General features: G+C 44.5%; 1 protein-coding gene across 4 annotated transcripts; it reads right to left on the reverse strand.

Annotated features, from left to right (window-relative positions):
* Positions 1-1,529: 1,529 nt before the first annotated feature.
* On the reverse strand, positions 1,530-6,818 carry CTXN2 (cortexin 2). Of its 4 annotated transcripts, none has more exons than XM_075043973.1 (3): positions 6,708-6,770; positions 3,765-3,820; positions 1,530-1,932 (listed from the first exon to the last, which is right to left on the reverse strand). In XM_075043973.1, the coding sequence occupies exon 3, from the start codon at positions 1,876-1,878 to the stop codon at positions 1,630-1,632; it is 249 nt and encodes an 82-aa protein (XP_074900074.1). In that variant the 5' UTR covers positions 1,879-1,932; positions 3,765-3,820; positions 6,708-6,770; the 3' UTR covers positions 1,530-1,629. The 4 variants fall into 4 exon arrangements, with proteins under 4 accessions (XP_074900074.1, XP_074900073.1, XP_074900072.1 ...); XM_075043972.1 differs by lacking the exon at positions 3,765-3,820 and adding an exon at positions 5,268-5,599 and having other exon boundaries at positions 6,708-6,757; XM_075043971.1 differs by lacking the exon at positions 3,765-3,820 and having other exon boundaries at positions 6,708-6,818.
* Between the last annotated feature and the right edge of the window lie 8,601 nt (positions 6,819-15,419).

Raw genomic sequence — 15,419 nt, forward strand, 5'->3', positions numbered from 1 at the left:
AGTATTTCATGTTCCAAATGGTACTTGAGTTCTGCTGTTCCACTGGCTGCTTATGCCTAGTATGTAGGGCAAAAGGGACAATATGTATTTTTCAGAATACATGCAAAAGAAACCAACTGCTGTAACTGATCTCCTTGTCTTTGCTCCTTGTTGCAAACAGAGCTGTTTAGCAAAAGTGACAGTGCTTAAAATTCTAATGCCAACCTTCTTAAAAACTGAATTGAATTTCTGTCAAGTACTGTCACACTTGCTAAACAGCTGTGTATATGAAGGTCACCTTGAATACCCAGATTTGAGTCTCTGCTTTAACTGTTCTTCTGCCTTGATAGGATCTCCTATGACCAATTCTTCAGTTTGACAGTCCGGATCATACACTGTGCAGAGTTGTAGGAGCACAAACAGAAGAACCAGCTATGGAGAAGGGCTGGAGAGTACAGAGATCTCCAGTCAGCTCTGGCCCTGTGTCCCTTTCAGGGGCTGGGTACAAATGGGTATGCAGCATGACTGTCTCTGCTTTGGCCTTGCCAAGCTGGTGTAATTACTGCAGGGAGCTGTTAATCAGACAGTTTAAGTTCCAGTTTAAACTGAATCATCTTCCCTAACCAAGTGGAGTGAAAAATTGACATGCCTTGACCAATTCAGCTAGACTGTAAGATTGGTTACTTAACATTCACTTTTTCTCTTTCACCTAAAATCTTTAATGATATGGGAGACATTGGTGGACTGGGACTGTGGTGGTGTTGGTTCAGGCTGGAGTTCTGAGCAGGTAATATATTTTGTATTGCTGAATGTTTGTAGAATCAAAAATTTCCTTAATGATGTTTGTTTCCCTTCCACTAATTCTGTTTGACTTTCTGTCACTGTAGAGCAGGAGAAGGGAGACCTATCAAAAAAATACTCTCATATGAGCTACACCCTGTTTGCAGAGGACCACATCAAGTTTCACACAGGAGAAGCAATGTACACTTTTCTTGTAAACAGCCAGTAGTACAGCACTTGCTCTTCTTGGAAGGTGAGAGCCGAGTCAGCAATTGATGTGATCTTTAGCTTTCCTGTTATTTATTATTGGTAGTGCATGGACCAACACTTGTTCCTCTCATCTCAGCAACATGGACACACACCTCTTGTAGGCACCTCCTCTGAGCCACAACCATTTGTTGTCCTCCACTTTTGCATTCTCAGTATACAAGTACAGTCTCTGATCTTCAGAAAATGGTGTCAGAGGAGGGAGGGAGGGAGCTACCACTTAAGCATTCACCACCATTCATGAGCCTATCTTTTGTCCTTCACTTTTCTCTCCAGCCTATCATGAGACACAGTAGAAATGAGATCCTCCTCTGAAGAGGCGGATATCATCTGATTCTTAAAATACTTTTTGGCTATGATAACTTTCTAGTGAATTGTTTATTGTAGTATTTCTTTGCTGTTAACCATTTCTTATCTACCATTCCACTGTTCCTCAAATAAAAGCAACATGAAGTACCTTTTGAGTTTGCAACAAATATTTATTTAACAAAATGGATGCCACCAACATATCTCCAAAATGCAAGTATGTATAACAAATGTAACAACAGTTGGTTTCCAAAATGAAATCAACATCAAATTTAAGGCAGGATATTCTGTGAATTTTCATGCAAGAGCATATTCAAATGTTCCTTTATCCAACCCCTCAACTTCATCTTCCCACGTAGAAGAAGGCATACTACTGTAGGGGTCTAGCAAGATTTTGAAGCATCTGATAATTAGAAGTCCCAAGAAAACACACAAAATCCCCACAAAGGCAAAGCCAGTTTTTTGCTCTAAAGTCAGAGGGAAGGCAGACATTTCGTTGACACTCATGCTGGCTGAAGTGTTGCTGCAGTAATTACTGCTCATCATTGGGTATCACATCCTGATGACTCTGTGGGATTTTCACCTCTATTGCTTCTTTGCCTGCATAGAAAAGTAGAATCAGGTTGGTTAGGTCTAAATAGGGTGTGTATATCTGAGCTGCAGCACACGAAGGTTTGGAAATGAAAACCAGCTTGGATTTTAGTAGCACCCTGTTGTTTTTTCACATGTAAATTAATGTCATAAAATCGCGACTTTTAGCCTCTACACACCATCCACTTACTGGCATCTGTGATGAGACAGCAAAGTCATAATTTTCTGGCTTTCTGTCTCCTCAAAACAGAGCAATTTCAGCACATGGCTGTCGCAAACAGTGCTTTGTCAGACTGGCCACAATCCTACAGATTCTGATTTGGCAATACTCACCAAGGTCTCCAACTGGAGAAACCAGTATGTTTTGTGAAATGGCTTTACACCTCAGTCCTTAAACTAGTTAAACTCACACTGACCTCAAAGGGAGTTTCAGCCAAATAATGTGGATTTTGCTTATGTAATTTAGCTTATAAATCTAAATAAATAGATACAACTTGTAAAATAAAACATTGTGTGTGCAATTTTATTGAAGTCTTGGGCTCCGTTTTCAGAAAAATGCTGTGTGCATTTTGAGCTTGTAAGAAAGTGAGCATATTGGTAAAATTGTCCCTTCACCTTCCTCTATACACATCCACTCTTGTGTACTTGAGGAAGGATTGGTGGGAGAAGAGATGTAACAGAAGTAAATTCCCTTCCCTAAAGCTTGCTCTCATTTGTTTCTTCTACGTGGTCTTCCCCATTGAATACATACACATCCTGCCATTTTTACAGGCCTAGCATACACCAGGACTGACCATGCTCCTCGTGGAGCTCAGGGGACTGACCCTGATCTGTGTCCTATGGAGGCAGGATGCTTGAGCATCTCCAGCCCGCCATTGCCACCAGGAGAGCTCTGTGTGTTTCCAGCCAGGAGAGACTTTTATTTTTGTCATTTTAAGATCTTATGTATGGATTTATAGTTGGGGGTGGGAATCGTTTTGCTTTATTTTAGGTTTTCCATCAGATATTGAAATCGCATCTTTCTTTTGTCTTTATAGACAACAGGAGAATTGGAAGGACTGGGACATCAGAAGTGCCAAAGGACAAAGGCATTTTTATTCTAAGGTTGCAGCCTGAGGTTTTTTGGCTCTTGCTAACACCTATTTCACTAAGGCGCCTTGGGAAAACTCTTTGTTAACAATTCAACCGTCTTTCCCCCCAGGGAATTCCCAGTATCCATTTATTTCTTGGCAGAGTAATTAGGCCACTCAGAGCTCTGTGCTGCCATGGCTACACTGCTTCAGGTACCTGCACTGCTAGCCAGTTTAAAGGGAGCTCCAGTATCTCTACTCTATACTGCAGTCATGGCTGAAACTAGCTGTATCCTGACTTAGCCTACAATTAATAACAACAGGGAAAGTAAAAATAAGATTTGGTATTCCTGAGAAGGCAGAAATGGACAGAACTTTTATCCTGCTCAGTGTCTCCTTTCTCACTTCAGAATTTGTGGGATTTTTGAATACTATCCTAAAGAATGAGAATTTTAAAACAGGGATTAAAAGAGCAAGGCACAAGTCGCTTTCTTTTTGCAATAACCCTCAATATAGTAGGTATTAAATAATATGGTTTCTTATCACAGTCTTTACACGTTTGCCAGAGCATAACAACCAACATTCTGTTTATTCTATAGAGCTGTGTATGAGATCCTTCCTTGTTTTGAATGATATTCTGCTCTTTGGGTCATGCTGTTTTAATACCTGTTAAGTTGGAGAAAAGATCAAGATACGGCCTATGGGAATTAGACGTAATGTCAACAACAATCAATATTTATTTTCTGAAAATATATCATAGATAAAGCCCACCTGCTGTACAGATTTTCATTGGGCATACTTCCAATTTTTCTATTAAGTTTGACCTTCTGTAGGAAAAAAAAAAATCACAGAAAGTTCAATATCACAAATTTATGTCACAAATCAGTTGATTTGAACAAGAGCCAGTCAAGCAAAAAAAACTACCTTCCAAAAGTCCTAGGACACTGGGTTATAAAAATTAAATTAAAGGCTTATACTAGAAAATGATATCTTGACACTACCTGGGAAAGCCAGACCCAAACTCCCAGCTGCTATCTTGAAAGACACAGAGAGAAATCATAGGGATAGGCTAGCCATGGAGAACCCTGCATTTGAGCTGAGTCCAGCACAATATGTATGTGTTTGAGGTGACGTTTCTTCATGATAGATAGTCATATTCTAAGAATATGACTTCCAGTCTTACTAATTTTGCAGGTTACACACTGGAATTAGTGGGATTTGTTTGTAGAATTTGTGCTTGTCAGGAGACGTTATGGGACAGATCTCTGTGCAAGGCTTGACTGATGCTGAAACAGGGAGTGGTAAGAAATGGATATCTTAGTCTTATTTGGCAAGAGTCTGGCTGAAAGAGCTGCATGAGAAAACAGTGGGCATTTTGCTGGGGGGGAATTAATTCTGGGAAACTCTAATATGCAGCTTTGTGTTCTCTTCCTTGTCCTGAATTTCAGAAATTGTAACTGAAGCCTTAAAGTTCACAGAACATTTGCTCTAATTATGTATTACCAAAACTGTGGTACCAAGACTGACCTTGAGTGCCTTTTTATTGTTTTCACATTTTAGTGCTGCATACCGGTTAGATGTCCTCTCCCAGTTAGTCAGATATCCTTTCATCTGCTGCAGTGTATGTGTCAAGTCATGAGTCAGAAGACTATGAATACTAATGAGCATGGCCTGGATCCAAAAATCCTTGAAAATAACCTTTAGGGCAGTATGATGGGGACAGGCATTATATCAGTTAGAATCTGCAGAGTCATTTTATAGGGGCTGGCCTCAGACTGATCTCTCCTGACTTTTCTTATAGGTTAAGACTCTACCCATCCTTTGATTCATTGCCCATATAAAAACACTGGCATAAAGAAAGGCTCCTTCACATCCTGCTGTGAAGTGAAAGGCCATTGGAGGCCCTTGTGAGGCCAAAAGAAACAATTGGAGTCCTAGAGAAAATAAAAATGGGGAAAATTGCTTAGCACAGAGACCACTGAGGTAAGGAAAATGGACATACGAGCTGGGGGTGCTGGCTGCACCTATGGAGGGTGAAGGGGAACACCATGGCCACTAAGTATTGTGGGGCAGCTGGAAAAAAGATGTTGAAATTCTTAGTCTAGCAGCATCATCAGGCCAACTCTGCTAATGTTTGGTGTGGATTGAAGATCCCAGCCCCAACTCTTTGGTGCTTTGGATGTCACTTTTTTCAGACCTAGCCTTTACCCTCATGTTTTCAGAGATACTGAGAAGATTAAGAAAGTAGCCAGTAAGTGTTAAATAAAGACTTACTCAATAATCTTCCTTGCATTTTGGGTTTCAGTCCTTCCCTCACTGAACCCCCTGTAGTTTTGCGGGTTTTTTGTAATGGCTCAGTACTGGAAATGAGTACCTTCAACGTCTGCTCAAGCTGGGAGCATTCATCCTCTTGACATGATTAAGTCTCAGGTGCCTGAAAACTCACTTCGTAAACGATGGTGTGTAACAAAATGGACTAAATCAGTTGCCATCTGTTCTCCCCTTGGATGTCTGCAGCCCAACTGCTGGCTCGTGGATCTAGTCATTCTGAAGGTACTTCAAATAGCTTCAGTCCTGAGCTTGTGTTTGAGTGACAGCAAACCTGACTTGAAAAGGTGTTAGTGTGGTTAGGGACATAAACAGGCATCCTCTGTGAGTTTCAGAAGCACCTCATTTGCACTTAACTATCTGCTCAAGGAAACCGAACTGTATTCCAGGAATGCTATCGCAGGAATTGGGCATAGGAGGTGGTAGGGTGAAAGGATTAGCAATGGAGAAGACCTAATGAAATAGCAATCAGCATGAATTTGGAATTCTCCAAAGGGTCTGAGCTATCTGAGTTAACAACACATGGCCGGAAATGCTGCAAAACCAGCTCTATGATCACACAGCCAACCTGTCATGCTCATGTGCACACTGCATGCCTGTATTTTCTAAATTGCTGGGGAGAAGACTGTCTCTTCAGGGTACGGTTTATAAAACAACATACAGGGAGGTGTAAGGTAGGCAGGTCAGGGCATGGATGCCCAGCAAACGAAGGCGCTGCTAACTGTTCCGCAAGGAGAGCAAAGCCCCACGACACCAGGCAGTGTTTTTGCAGCACAGTTACTCAGGGTGCAGGCAACACTTTTTCACATAAACGGCACTCCCCTGCAAAGAAGCTGCAGCCGGGCAGCGACACTTCCAGCCTTCAGAGAAGCAATGAATTGCAAAAATGAGATTTTCTGCTTAGTAAATACACAAGCCTGGAGTCTGCATTGGATAAGCGCTCCTGTGCCGTGAATTCACATGTGTGGTCTAGATTTGGATACTATAGGGAGGCAGGAAAATAAAACGTTCACTGGCATCATCCTTAACTTGTGGACGTGGGAAAGCGTTGCCTGCTTCCCCGGGGATGGAGGCTGCGAGAGACCGAGCACCTGCAAAGCAATTGTTGCTGTAGGATTGCGCGCACAGCCTTCGCTTGCATCGGCCCCGCTCTCCCTGGGAGGGCAGATTTACGCGCTTACCCTCCCTCTGCCCCTCGGCCGACCGCCCCCCGCCCGTCCCCGTCCCCCGCCGCCGCGCCAGGGGTGCCCCTCGCCCGCAGGTAGGTGCGGGCCGGGCGGTGCCGCAAGATCAGCCCCGCCGCGCCTCCCCCCCGCCCGGCCCGGCCCGGCCCGGCCCGGCCCGGCCCGGCCCGGCTCGGCCCTCCGCGCCGCCCGCGCTACGAACCCTTCTCCTCCGCGCCCGCGCTGCCCATGGTGGCGGGGCGCGGAGCCTTCCGCGGCTCCGGGCCCGCTTCGCCGGCTGTCGACAGCCCGGGCTGGAGCCCCGACGGCTCGCACGGCTCCGGCTCCGGCCCCGGGGGACGGGCGGTGGTCCCGGGCGGCGGGGGCGGCTCGCCCGGGCCCCCCTCGCCGCCCGGCGATGCGACCCCGCCGGGAGAGGCTCAGAGCGCCCTAATTAAAAAATTAAACACGGGCGCTGCTGCCACCGCCTCCTCCTCCTCCTCCCCGCCCGCCCCCTTCCACCGCTATTCAGCCGCGCTCCTCTCCAGCCCCCCTTTGCACGGATTAAACTGAGGAGCGTGGAAACTTCCTGCAAAACACTACGTGCGGCGCATCGGTAAGGGCCCGGCCCCGGGCCGCTGCGGAGCGGTGCGGGAGCAGCCCTCCTCCCCCCCGCTCCCCCGCCGCCCAGGCCGGGTATCGGGGCCTCGGAGGCTGGGTGGTCCCTGCAGCCATGGAGGACCGGGCTGCGGTACCCGCAGGAGCGGGGCTGCCGCCCTCCCGGAGCCGGGAGCCCCGGTACCGGCGGGCGGCGGGGCGCCGTTGACCGAGCGGCGCAAGCCCTGCCGCCGGTGCGGAGCGGGACCTGTAGAGCCGCGCTGGGCGCAGCGGGGCTGTTCTGCTCGCCCGGGAAGAGCCACCGTGCCATCGGCCGGCAGGGCTTTACGCGCTGCTGCCCGGTTGCTTTGCGTGGTGAGCTGAAAGCCTCTTGGGCTGCAGTTGCAGCGTGGCCTCGGGTCCTCCCAGTAGCTTTAAGAGTAATCATGGTTAACGGAGAGAACATGTGGCGACATATAGCTGGGAGGTGCTGCTGGTGCAGAAGCCTAGACCTCGCTCGGTACCCTTTCATTAGCTATGTTTAGCTGATGCTCGTTGTATATTAGAGAGGCTTCCGTTTGCCACAACAGCAGGTGTTTAAGGCGGAGAAGGAAAGAGGATTTCTTTTCCCAAAGCTGGATCTGTATATTGCACTAATAAACAGCAAATCTGTTTCAAATGATAGTGATTCCATACTTGTATGCCACCCCGGTGAACATGCCCCTGCAGGGATGCACGGGGGTCAGTGGAACAGGACTCTATCATAGCGCCATGCATCACGAGATTTTTGAGGCTACTGTAGAGCTACTAGCAGAATTTGTTCTCTACAAAATAATTTTCAAACTCCACTTGTTTGTTGCTGCATGCAATAACACTAGGATAGGTTAAACCTTTTTCTTCCTAATGCGAGCTGGGGTTTTGCACTGCCTGCCATTTTAATGCCTGATTCCTCTGCTGTGTCTGCAGTGGGCTTCTGAGCACTGGGTAGTCTCAAAAAAAAGCTTTCTCCTGCTAATAGAACTAATGGTTAAACTGATGGTTAACTGTGCACTCGCTAATGGTTAGTAGTTTGATCTTCTAATGTTGCAGCATCAGGCATGTGGTAAACAATGTCTGTTGCTGAAATTACAAGTCAAGCTAATTTTTGAAGTGCCTCTCATACTTAAAGATCCCTGAAAACTTTATAAATAGATTGTTTTAAATAGTATAAGATTGTGCTTTCAGAATATGTATTTAAAGAGCCTCTTCTGTTCCTAAGGAGCTCTAGTTTTCTTTTTTAGCCCTGTCCCTGATTTACTTGGGGTCCCATGAAGGTCTCTCGTGAGAGGGAAACAGCTATGGCTTGGGATTTTGGGATGAGCAAACACACAAGGGCTCAGAATTACATGGTGCCCCCTCAACATAGCACAACTGTTTTGGGAGAGTGACATAAATTCAGACTTTTCTGATAATTGTTGAGCATTGCTATACTTGGAGAACCTTACTGTAAGTAGGTCTTTGGAGTAGCCAGAACCACTATGTCTGCTCTGGCTGGGAACGAGGGGCAATATTAACAGTAGAAACTCATAACCTCTGAGTGCATGCGTCTTGCCTCTTTTGTCAGATTTTGGGCATGGACGCTGGGTCTTTCACTACCATTTCTCCTGGAAAAGGTTTACTTGTGGGATCTTCCTCTCCATAGATATGATATCCTTTCCTCTCGTTATTCTTGTAGGAGTGAATGTTAAGAGGGGTTTTTTTCAGTCATGAAATAATTGCCCCTCTTCTACTATGGTGTGGCAGATGTTGCTGAAATCAAGAGATTATTTCTAGGAATCTGACACTCATGTTCTGTTTTAAAGACTTTACTTCTGGTTTTATGTGTTGGAGATCCACTTTTCATGGAAATGAAACTGGAAAAGAAACTGGCACCAGCAACAGGGAATGAGCCTCCTTCTTCAGCTACCAGTAGTCAGCAGACAAGTAACACTGTTTGTTTCTGTTCAAGAGGTTATATTTTAAAATGGAAAAGTGATGGAATGAATTAATCTTTTCCTGTATTTCATTGCTTTTTCACTTGAAAGTCACTAGTTTTGCTCTTGCACAGGAACAGTGATTTTCTGTAAGGCAAATGGGATAGCAGTGTATATACAACGGTTCTGGATAAATGGAAAATGGAGCATTCACTACTCTTTCAGTTTCTTTATCAGGCTCCATCTTTGTATTCAACAGAACAATAACTGTTACTTCCATCTGACTTCAATCATATTTGCTATTGGTTCAATCCTTATTTTGAGGAGTGCTGTGTGTCCTCAAAGGAGAGCCCATGAACAGAAACAGAGATTTTATAATCATCTAGTAATTCGGTACATTGACCTTGCAAATTCAACTGGCCTAATTTAAGGTTGGGCAATGCACTTAAAGCCAAGTGGGGGCCAATGAGTGAAAGGTAATAGGGAACTCTTAGAGCTATTAGCTGGTTAATAGTTTTCGATGTTTAAGGATCATTTGAGTGGTGTAAGTGTCAAGAAATTGTAACTATTGTAAGGGATAACCACCTCCATTGTAACTTGCTTTTCAGTTTAGCTTTAAACAGCTCTTTGATTGCTCCTTCACAAGCAAACTCTCCCTTCCTTTAGTTCCTAGAAATTTCAAATAGGCTGATGAGGGTAGAGTCAGTGAAGAATAGTGTGCACAGAAGAAACAGGTCAAGTTGAAACTCCCCTCCTAAGCAAATTTAAGCAAGTCTAAGCAAGTTCATGAGAACATGCATCATTAGAAGGCAGTAGTATATGGGGGAGGTAAAAGCAGTAATAGAGGGGGCACAGTGAAAGAGGGAGGCTTGTATATTAATTTATGTATTGATCAGAATAGCAAGTAGGAATTATTTTGTGTAGTTTAAGTCAGTATTTAACGTTTAAAAAAGGAGAAACACCTCTGTTCTACCATGTTTTTTTCTGTAGTCTTGAAAGATCTAAATCTCTCTTTGTGCTTGTCCAAAGGCCATGCTTTTACTAGCTGTTGCCTTCACTGGTGGCTTAAACGTGTGGTCTACAGTCCCAGAGGTCCATAGGGTACTCCTCTGATGACTGCCAGGAACGAGACAGAAAAACAAGTTCTACAAATCAATCTCCCCATGGTAATAACTGAACAGGCCCACTCTTCACATAGGAAAAGCTTAGGGATTCAGAAACTGAAGAAGGTTGAAAATCATGGCTTTTAAGTCTGGCACACCTCAGTGTTAGGGTTGGGGAAGGTGGAAGAGTGCATGCACGCAGTGAAAACCAACAGTGCCACCTGGTGTGAGTGGGACAGGAGAGTTGGTCCGTGAGGAGGGCAAATGTCCCCAGGTGTGTCCCCAGCTTCTCCACCTCGGGGTTGGGGCAAGCCCCTGGCCAACAGGGAGAGGGCAAGGGGCTTCTTAAGGCCTTAGAGGGGATGGGTTCTCTTTAGATCTGCAGGAGGGAGGTGTTTACTGCCTCACTGTGAAAGGGGAGGTGGTGGGCGTGTTAGGGGCACTCAGCCTGTCTTTAGAGACCACATGTGTCGTGGAAGGAAGGACCAAAATGCAAGCAGGTTGCTTGGTTTTTTTCTTTTGTAACTTCAGCAGCTAGAGTAATGATTTGGGAGAAGAGGGGACAACGTGAATTGTTTCCATAGAGGACCAGTAAAAGTGCTACCAAAAGTCTGGTGTTATGCAGCCTTTTAGGGGTAAAAAATATATGATTAAGTTTTAGGCTCTTAAGCTGTGGTCAAGAGTTGCATGACACCGGAAAAAAAAATTTTAATGAGAATTAGGGCGATTTAAGTCTTCAGTAGGGGAAAGAGGTTAGATGCCTGCAGATAAAGTAGAGCAGGTCTCCTGTATGACTGATCCTACGCTGTGGGTATAGGATGCTGCACAGTTTTTTCTGGTTATAGATATACAACGCACAGAACAAAAGCCTCAGCACAAAGTTTCATTGCTGTAGCAGGCATCTGTACTATCTTTTGTCTGGAGCGGGGGGGGGGTGGGGGTGTCTGAGCCAGTTAGTGTTATTGAAGACTTATTCGGGGTGGGGGAGGGGGAACAAGAAGGTCAGAGAAGGCAGACTGGAAAGGTGTCGGAAGGACATTGGGAGCGATGGAAGAAGCAATCAGCACCGCAGCTGCAGGTGTGAAGGTCTGTGCACTAGGTGGGCTCTAGCTGCGAAATGGCTGTGCTCTGCTGCAGCGAGTCGGGAAGATGCCTGCCGGCAGACAGGCTGTTGCATTTGATAGTTTGCCCTTCTGAAGTGTCAAATGTTTTGTCTTCCAAAGTAAAAAAAACCCAACAACGCGTTTCTCAGACTGGAAAGATCATGTTTAATTGTAAAAAGAGCGTTTGGGGAAGATAATATTTGCTTTACTTCAGGTCCATTATAGCTATGCAAAAGAGGGTGTCGGTTGCAGAGTAGGGTTAATTTTTTTTTTAGCACAAAGTAAAGCAGTGTAGGTTGGGTGCAGCCGTAGGCAATGCAGACTGGTTTGGAAATACTTGTGGCTGTGCAAAAAGCAATCTTTTAATGAGCTGCAAAAGTCAAATGACTTTCAAAACAAATCTGTTGTTAAAGCAACACTTCTCCAGCTGTACTTAGGGCTTTCTGGAGCAGGGACAGGGTCTAGAAAATGCTAATCATGCTTAGGTGCCATAGCAAACAAAACAAGAAAAAAATATTTGCAACACATTCACTGTGCAGGCATCATACAGGCAAGAACAATGTCTGACTGAAAACAGTCATTTACAAAAAAAAGTCAAAGGATTTAAAATGTATGAGGCTCAGAAGTCCCATTCTCTGAAGTTCCATGCAAACTGACTTTCAGGAATATAGAACTTTTTCACAAGTCCTACCTGATGAAAGTGTTCATGAACTGCTTTTGATCATGACTTAACTGGAAACAAAATTAACACTAATATTGAGATAAACCAAAGACCAATTAAAATGATCCTTTCAAAAAGGATGGTGATACATGTTTGGTCATTAGCAAGTTGAGAGCAATGACTTGTTTGTCAGTGAGGACTTGAGACTCGAATTTACTGGAGAGTTACTGTATTGAAAAGAATGCTGAGACTTAGAACACGTGTAATTATTTTAGCTCCGTAACTACTACTTGTACAACAGACTTCCAAGAGTAGTTCCTTTACAGTTGCTTATATTTAGATATATATGCAAGAACACTAATAATATTCCATTATCCTCAGCTCCCTGTGTAAATTAGTGCTGTCAACTCTCTGCTTGCCAAGAATATACAGCCATAATGCCTTACACCCTACCCATAACTGAGAAACACTATTTACATTAGGAAACAATGAGAGGAATTTGTTAGGACAGCAGATCAAGAACACTTTTAACAGTTTTGTACTAAATGAGGGATCCCCTTGTAACAGGAACATTCCTCAGAGACCACGCCTGTCTTCTGTAAGGACATGAACAGGTTGTTCATGTTCCTGTCATGAAAAGAGGGGGAAGAGATGGTGGAAGCCCATGTATCAAAAGATAATTTTAAAATATTCTCAGGAGGGATCAGTAGTGTGTAACAAAGGAGACTTTCTCAGCACAAATACAAGCATAGAAAGATACTGTTTTTCCTTTTTTCACTTACTATGCCAAACAGCTTTTTACATTTTTATTTCAATCATTTTATATGCAGAAATCTTCCTAGGGAAAAACTTCAACTCTTTTCAACACAGTTTTGTAGACCAGAGAAATCCCACTTTTTAATCCCAATTCACCCATCAGCTCCCTAACAGCTCTTTGTGGCATTGTTCTCCCATTCTTATTATTGTTCTTTGAAGACAGAAATACTGAGTGATTACATGTGAGACTTCTAGAAAAGGATGCAAGACTCCCATAAAAATCCTGAAACAGGCAACTGAGGTAAACAGAATGCTATAAATAGGAGTTCTGGTGTGAGGGGGATAGGGCAAAGCTAGTAGCACTCCCCCAGGCTTTAAGTTAAACTGTGCCCCTATGCAAATCTAACACAAAACACCTCTACATTTAGAGGTGTGTATCACTGTATGGATTGTACAGTTATCAGTATTTATTACAAAACACATTAAGTGACAACTAATTTTACTGGTACAAAACTGTGTGTGTGCTGGGTGAAAAAGGCATACAAACTTGAGAAGGTAGCAGCTGAAATAGCCAGCAGATGATTCGGAACAAGTAGGCAAATGGTGTGTAAGAAAGTTGATAATTCTTCCTGTTACTCGCAACCACGGGCCCATGAGCATAGGAATTCAGCGTCAGCTGCTTGGTGCCATAATGCTGGGTTAGGGTGTATAGGATTCCAACACCTGAGATGCTCTGTGCAAAACACAATCAAGCAGAGGTCTGGTAACAGGGTTTAGTAACCTGAACATGGGAATTACTTCCTTTCATCCTGTAGAAGTGAGAGCTGTAAAATGTAATGACAGCAATTTTGAGTAAACATTAACTATTTCAGTGATTATTATTATCACAAATATCAAGTTATTTATCTAATTAAGGTTAACATGTGAACAGAATTATACTTCTTATCAATCCTCTAGACATGCCTTTCTACTTTCATCTGGGATGTAGGTTATTAGAGTGTTTCATAGTATCTTTGAGCTTCCTCCAAAATCTCAGGTGTTACTAACACCTGGTGTGACAGTCATGAGGGCAAACAGACAAAAGAGTCCCAGCAGCTCATAAGGAGTTTACTTCCAAAACTTAACATTTGTCCAGGTCAGTGATTCTTGCCAGAAACACACTCCAATAAAGATGTGTAACCTCTGTACTGCTCAGCTTTTCTTAACCTTCATTTATGGTTTCCTTGAAAGAAGTGCATGGATTCTGGTGGGTCAGGAACTAGAAGCCCCTAATCTTAAATTCACTGCAGAGGACTGAATGGTTTTCCTTATATAGTAGGTGTTGATATACCATTTGGGGACCCCTTTAGAAATACTTTGGTACTTGTGGTTAGTGAAAGGATTAAACTTTGTCCAAATGATAGAAATTCTTTTTTTCCTTTAAAAATATTGTTTAAAAACCTATTTTTTCCGCCAAGTGATAGAGAGAAATTGGGATTGAAGAACCCAAGGCAAGCTGAGAGGACTACGTTGCAGATTCTACCTCGTAAATAAATGAATGTCTTCCAGGATGAGAGAATGCAAAATGTTTAGTAGTGTGTGTGTGTGTGTGTGGCATGGACCTATGTAATGTTGAAATTTTATATTGGAATTACAACTATTCTGATTTAATTTATTTATATTTAAGAATAAAACAAGTGTCCATCTAGAAGCTTCCAATGCTCTAATTATAATTGGACTTGCAGCTTAACCGGTAGCCCAGTAGTTTTATATGTTTATAAATAATCAGACATCCACAGCTGGAGTAGAATTTAGGTGCAAGCTGATAGCTTCTTAGCCAATACTAGAAGAGTGTCCCAGCACCCCTAAGCAGGCTAGGGATAAGGGTCGTCCGTATATTTGGTCTGCAAATTGTCTCAACACAGGTTAAGGGGTGATTCAGGAGCCTTCATTTCCTCAGGAATGTGGGGATCTTCTTAACACGGGAAGTACTGAAATGTTTGGAAAAAGACCATACAACATCTTGTAGGCAGGAGTGCTTTACTTGTGCCTACGCTGATTTTTGAAGGAACAAGGAGACTATAAATGTAGGAAACATGCAAGGCAAATTTTGTTTTAAGAGATCATGACTTCAATTCGTTGAGTATTCCTAGCATAAAATTTGAATAAGAAGTTACGGTCTATTTTCTGAAGTAGAGAGAAAGCAGTGACCGTGGTGACTGGCTTTGGAACGCAGATGGTCCCCAAACAACGGGCACGACGCTCCTCGGTTAAATTAAGGGTCAAGCAGGCATTTGCCGGGGTGGACGGCATTATTGGATACGTGAAGGTGAAGAGCTGAAAGTGCGCAATAGCTTCTTTATTGTCAGCGCTCTGCAGATATTCCTGAGCTTTACGAAACTGGCTTTTGAGAGGTGCCTGCGCTCCCGCCAAGCGCTTGTCTGGGGGCTCAGTTAGCCCGCGGTCATCCCGGGCGGGGGTCACGGGCCACTGCGAGAGGGGGCTGGTTTCAAATGAGGGGAATTTGCACGTGGCGGGGAGCGCCGTTTAGGGAGATGGCCCGGTCTGGGGTGGGAATGACTAAATACCGGGGAGCTTCGGGCGGAGCTGCCCGGCGGTGAGCGGTCCGCGGCGGCACCCGAGGCTCAGTCACGGCTCGGGGCCGCTGGGTCACGCACCCGAGGGGCGGCTCCCGTGGGACGCGGCCGCGCTGTGCCGCTCCTGAGGGGGAGGCGCCCGCCGCGGCGGCGGGGCGGCCATGGCGCCCGCGGGCCCGGCAGCCCA

Source organism: Buteo buteo, chromosome 13 (assembly GCF_964188355.1).
Source record: "Buteo buteo chromosome 13, bButBut1.hap1.1, whole genome shotgun sequence".
Lineage (NCBI taxonomy): Eukaryota > Metazoa > Chordata > Aves > Accipitriformes > Accipitridae > Buteo > Buteo buteo.

Bases quoted from the DNA above. Each gene is read 5' to 3' on its own strand.
- CTXN2 (XM_075043971.1), bottom strand. From the start codon at position 1,878: ATGATGAGCAGTAATTACTGCAGCAACACTTCAGCCAGCATGAGTGTC.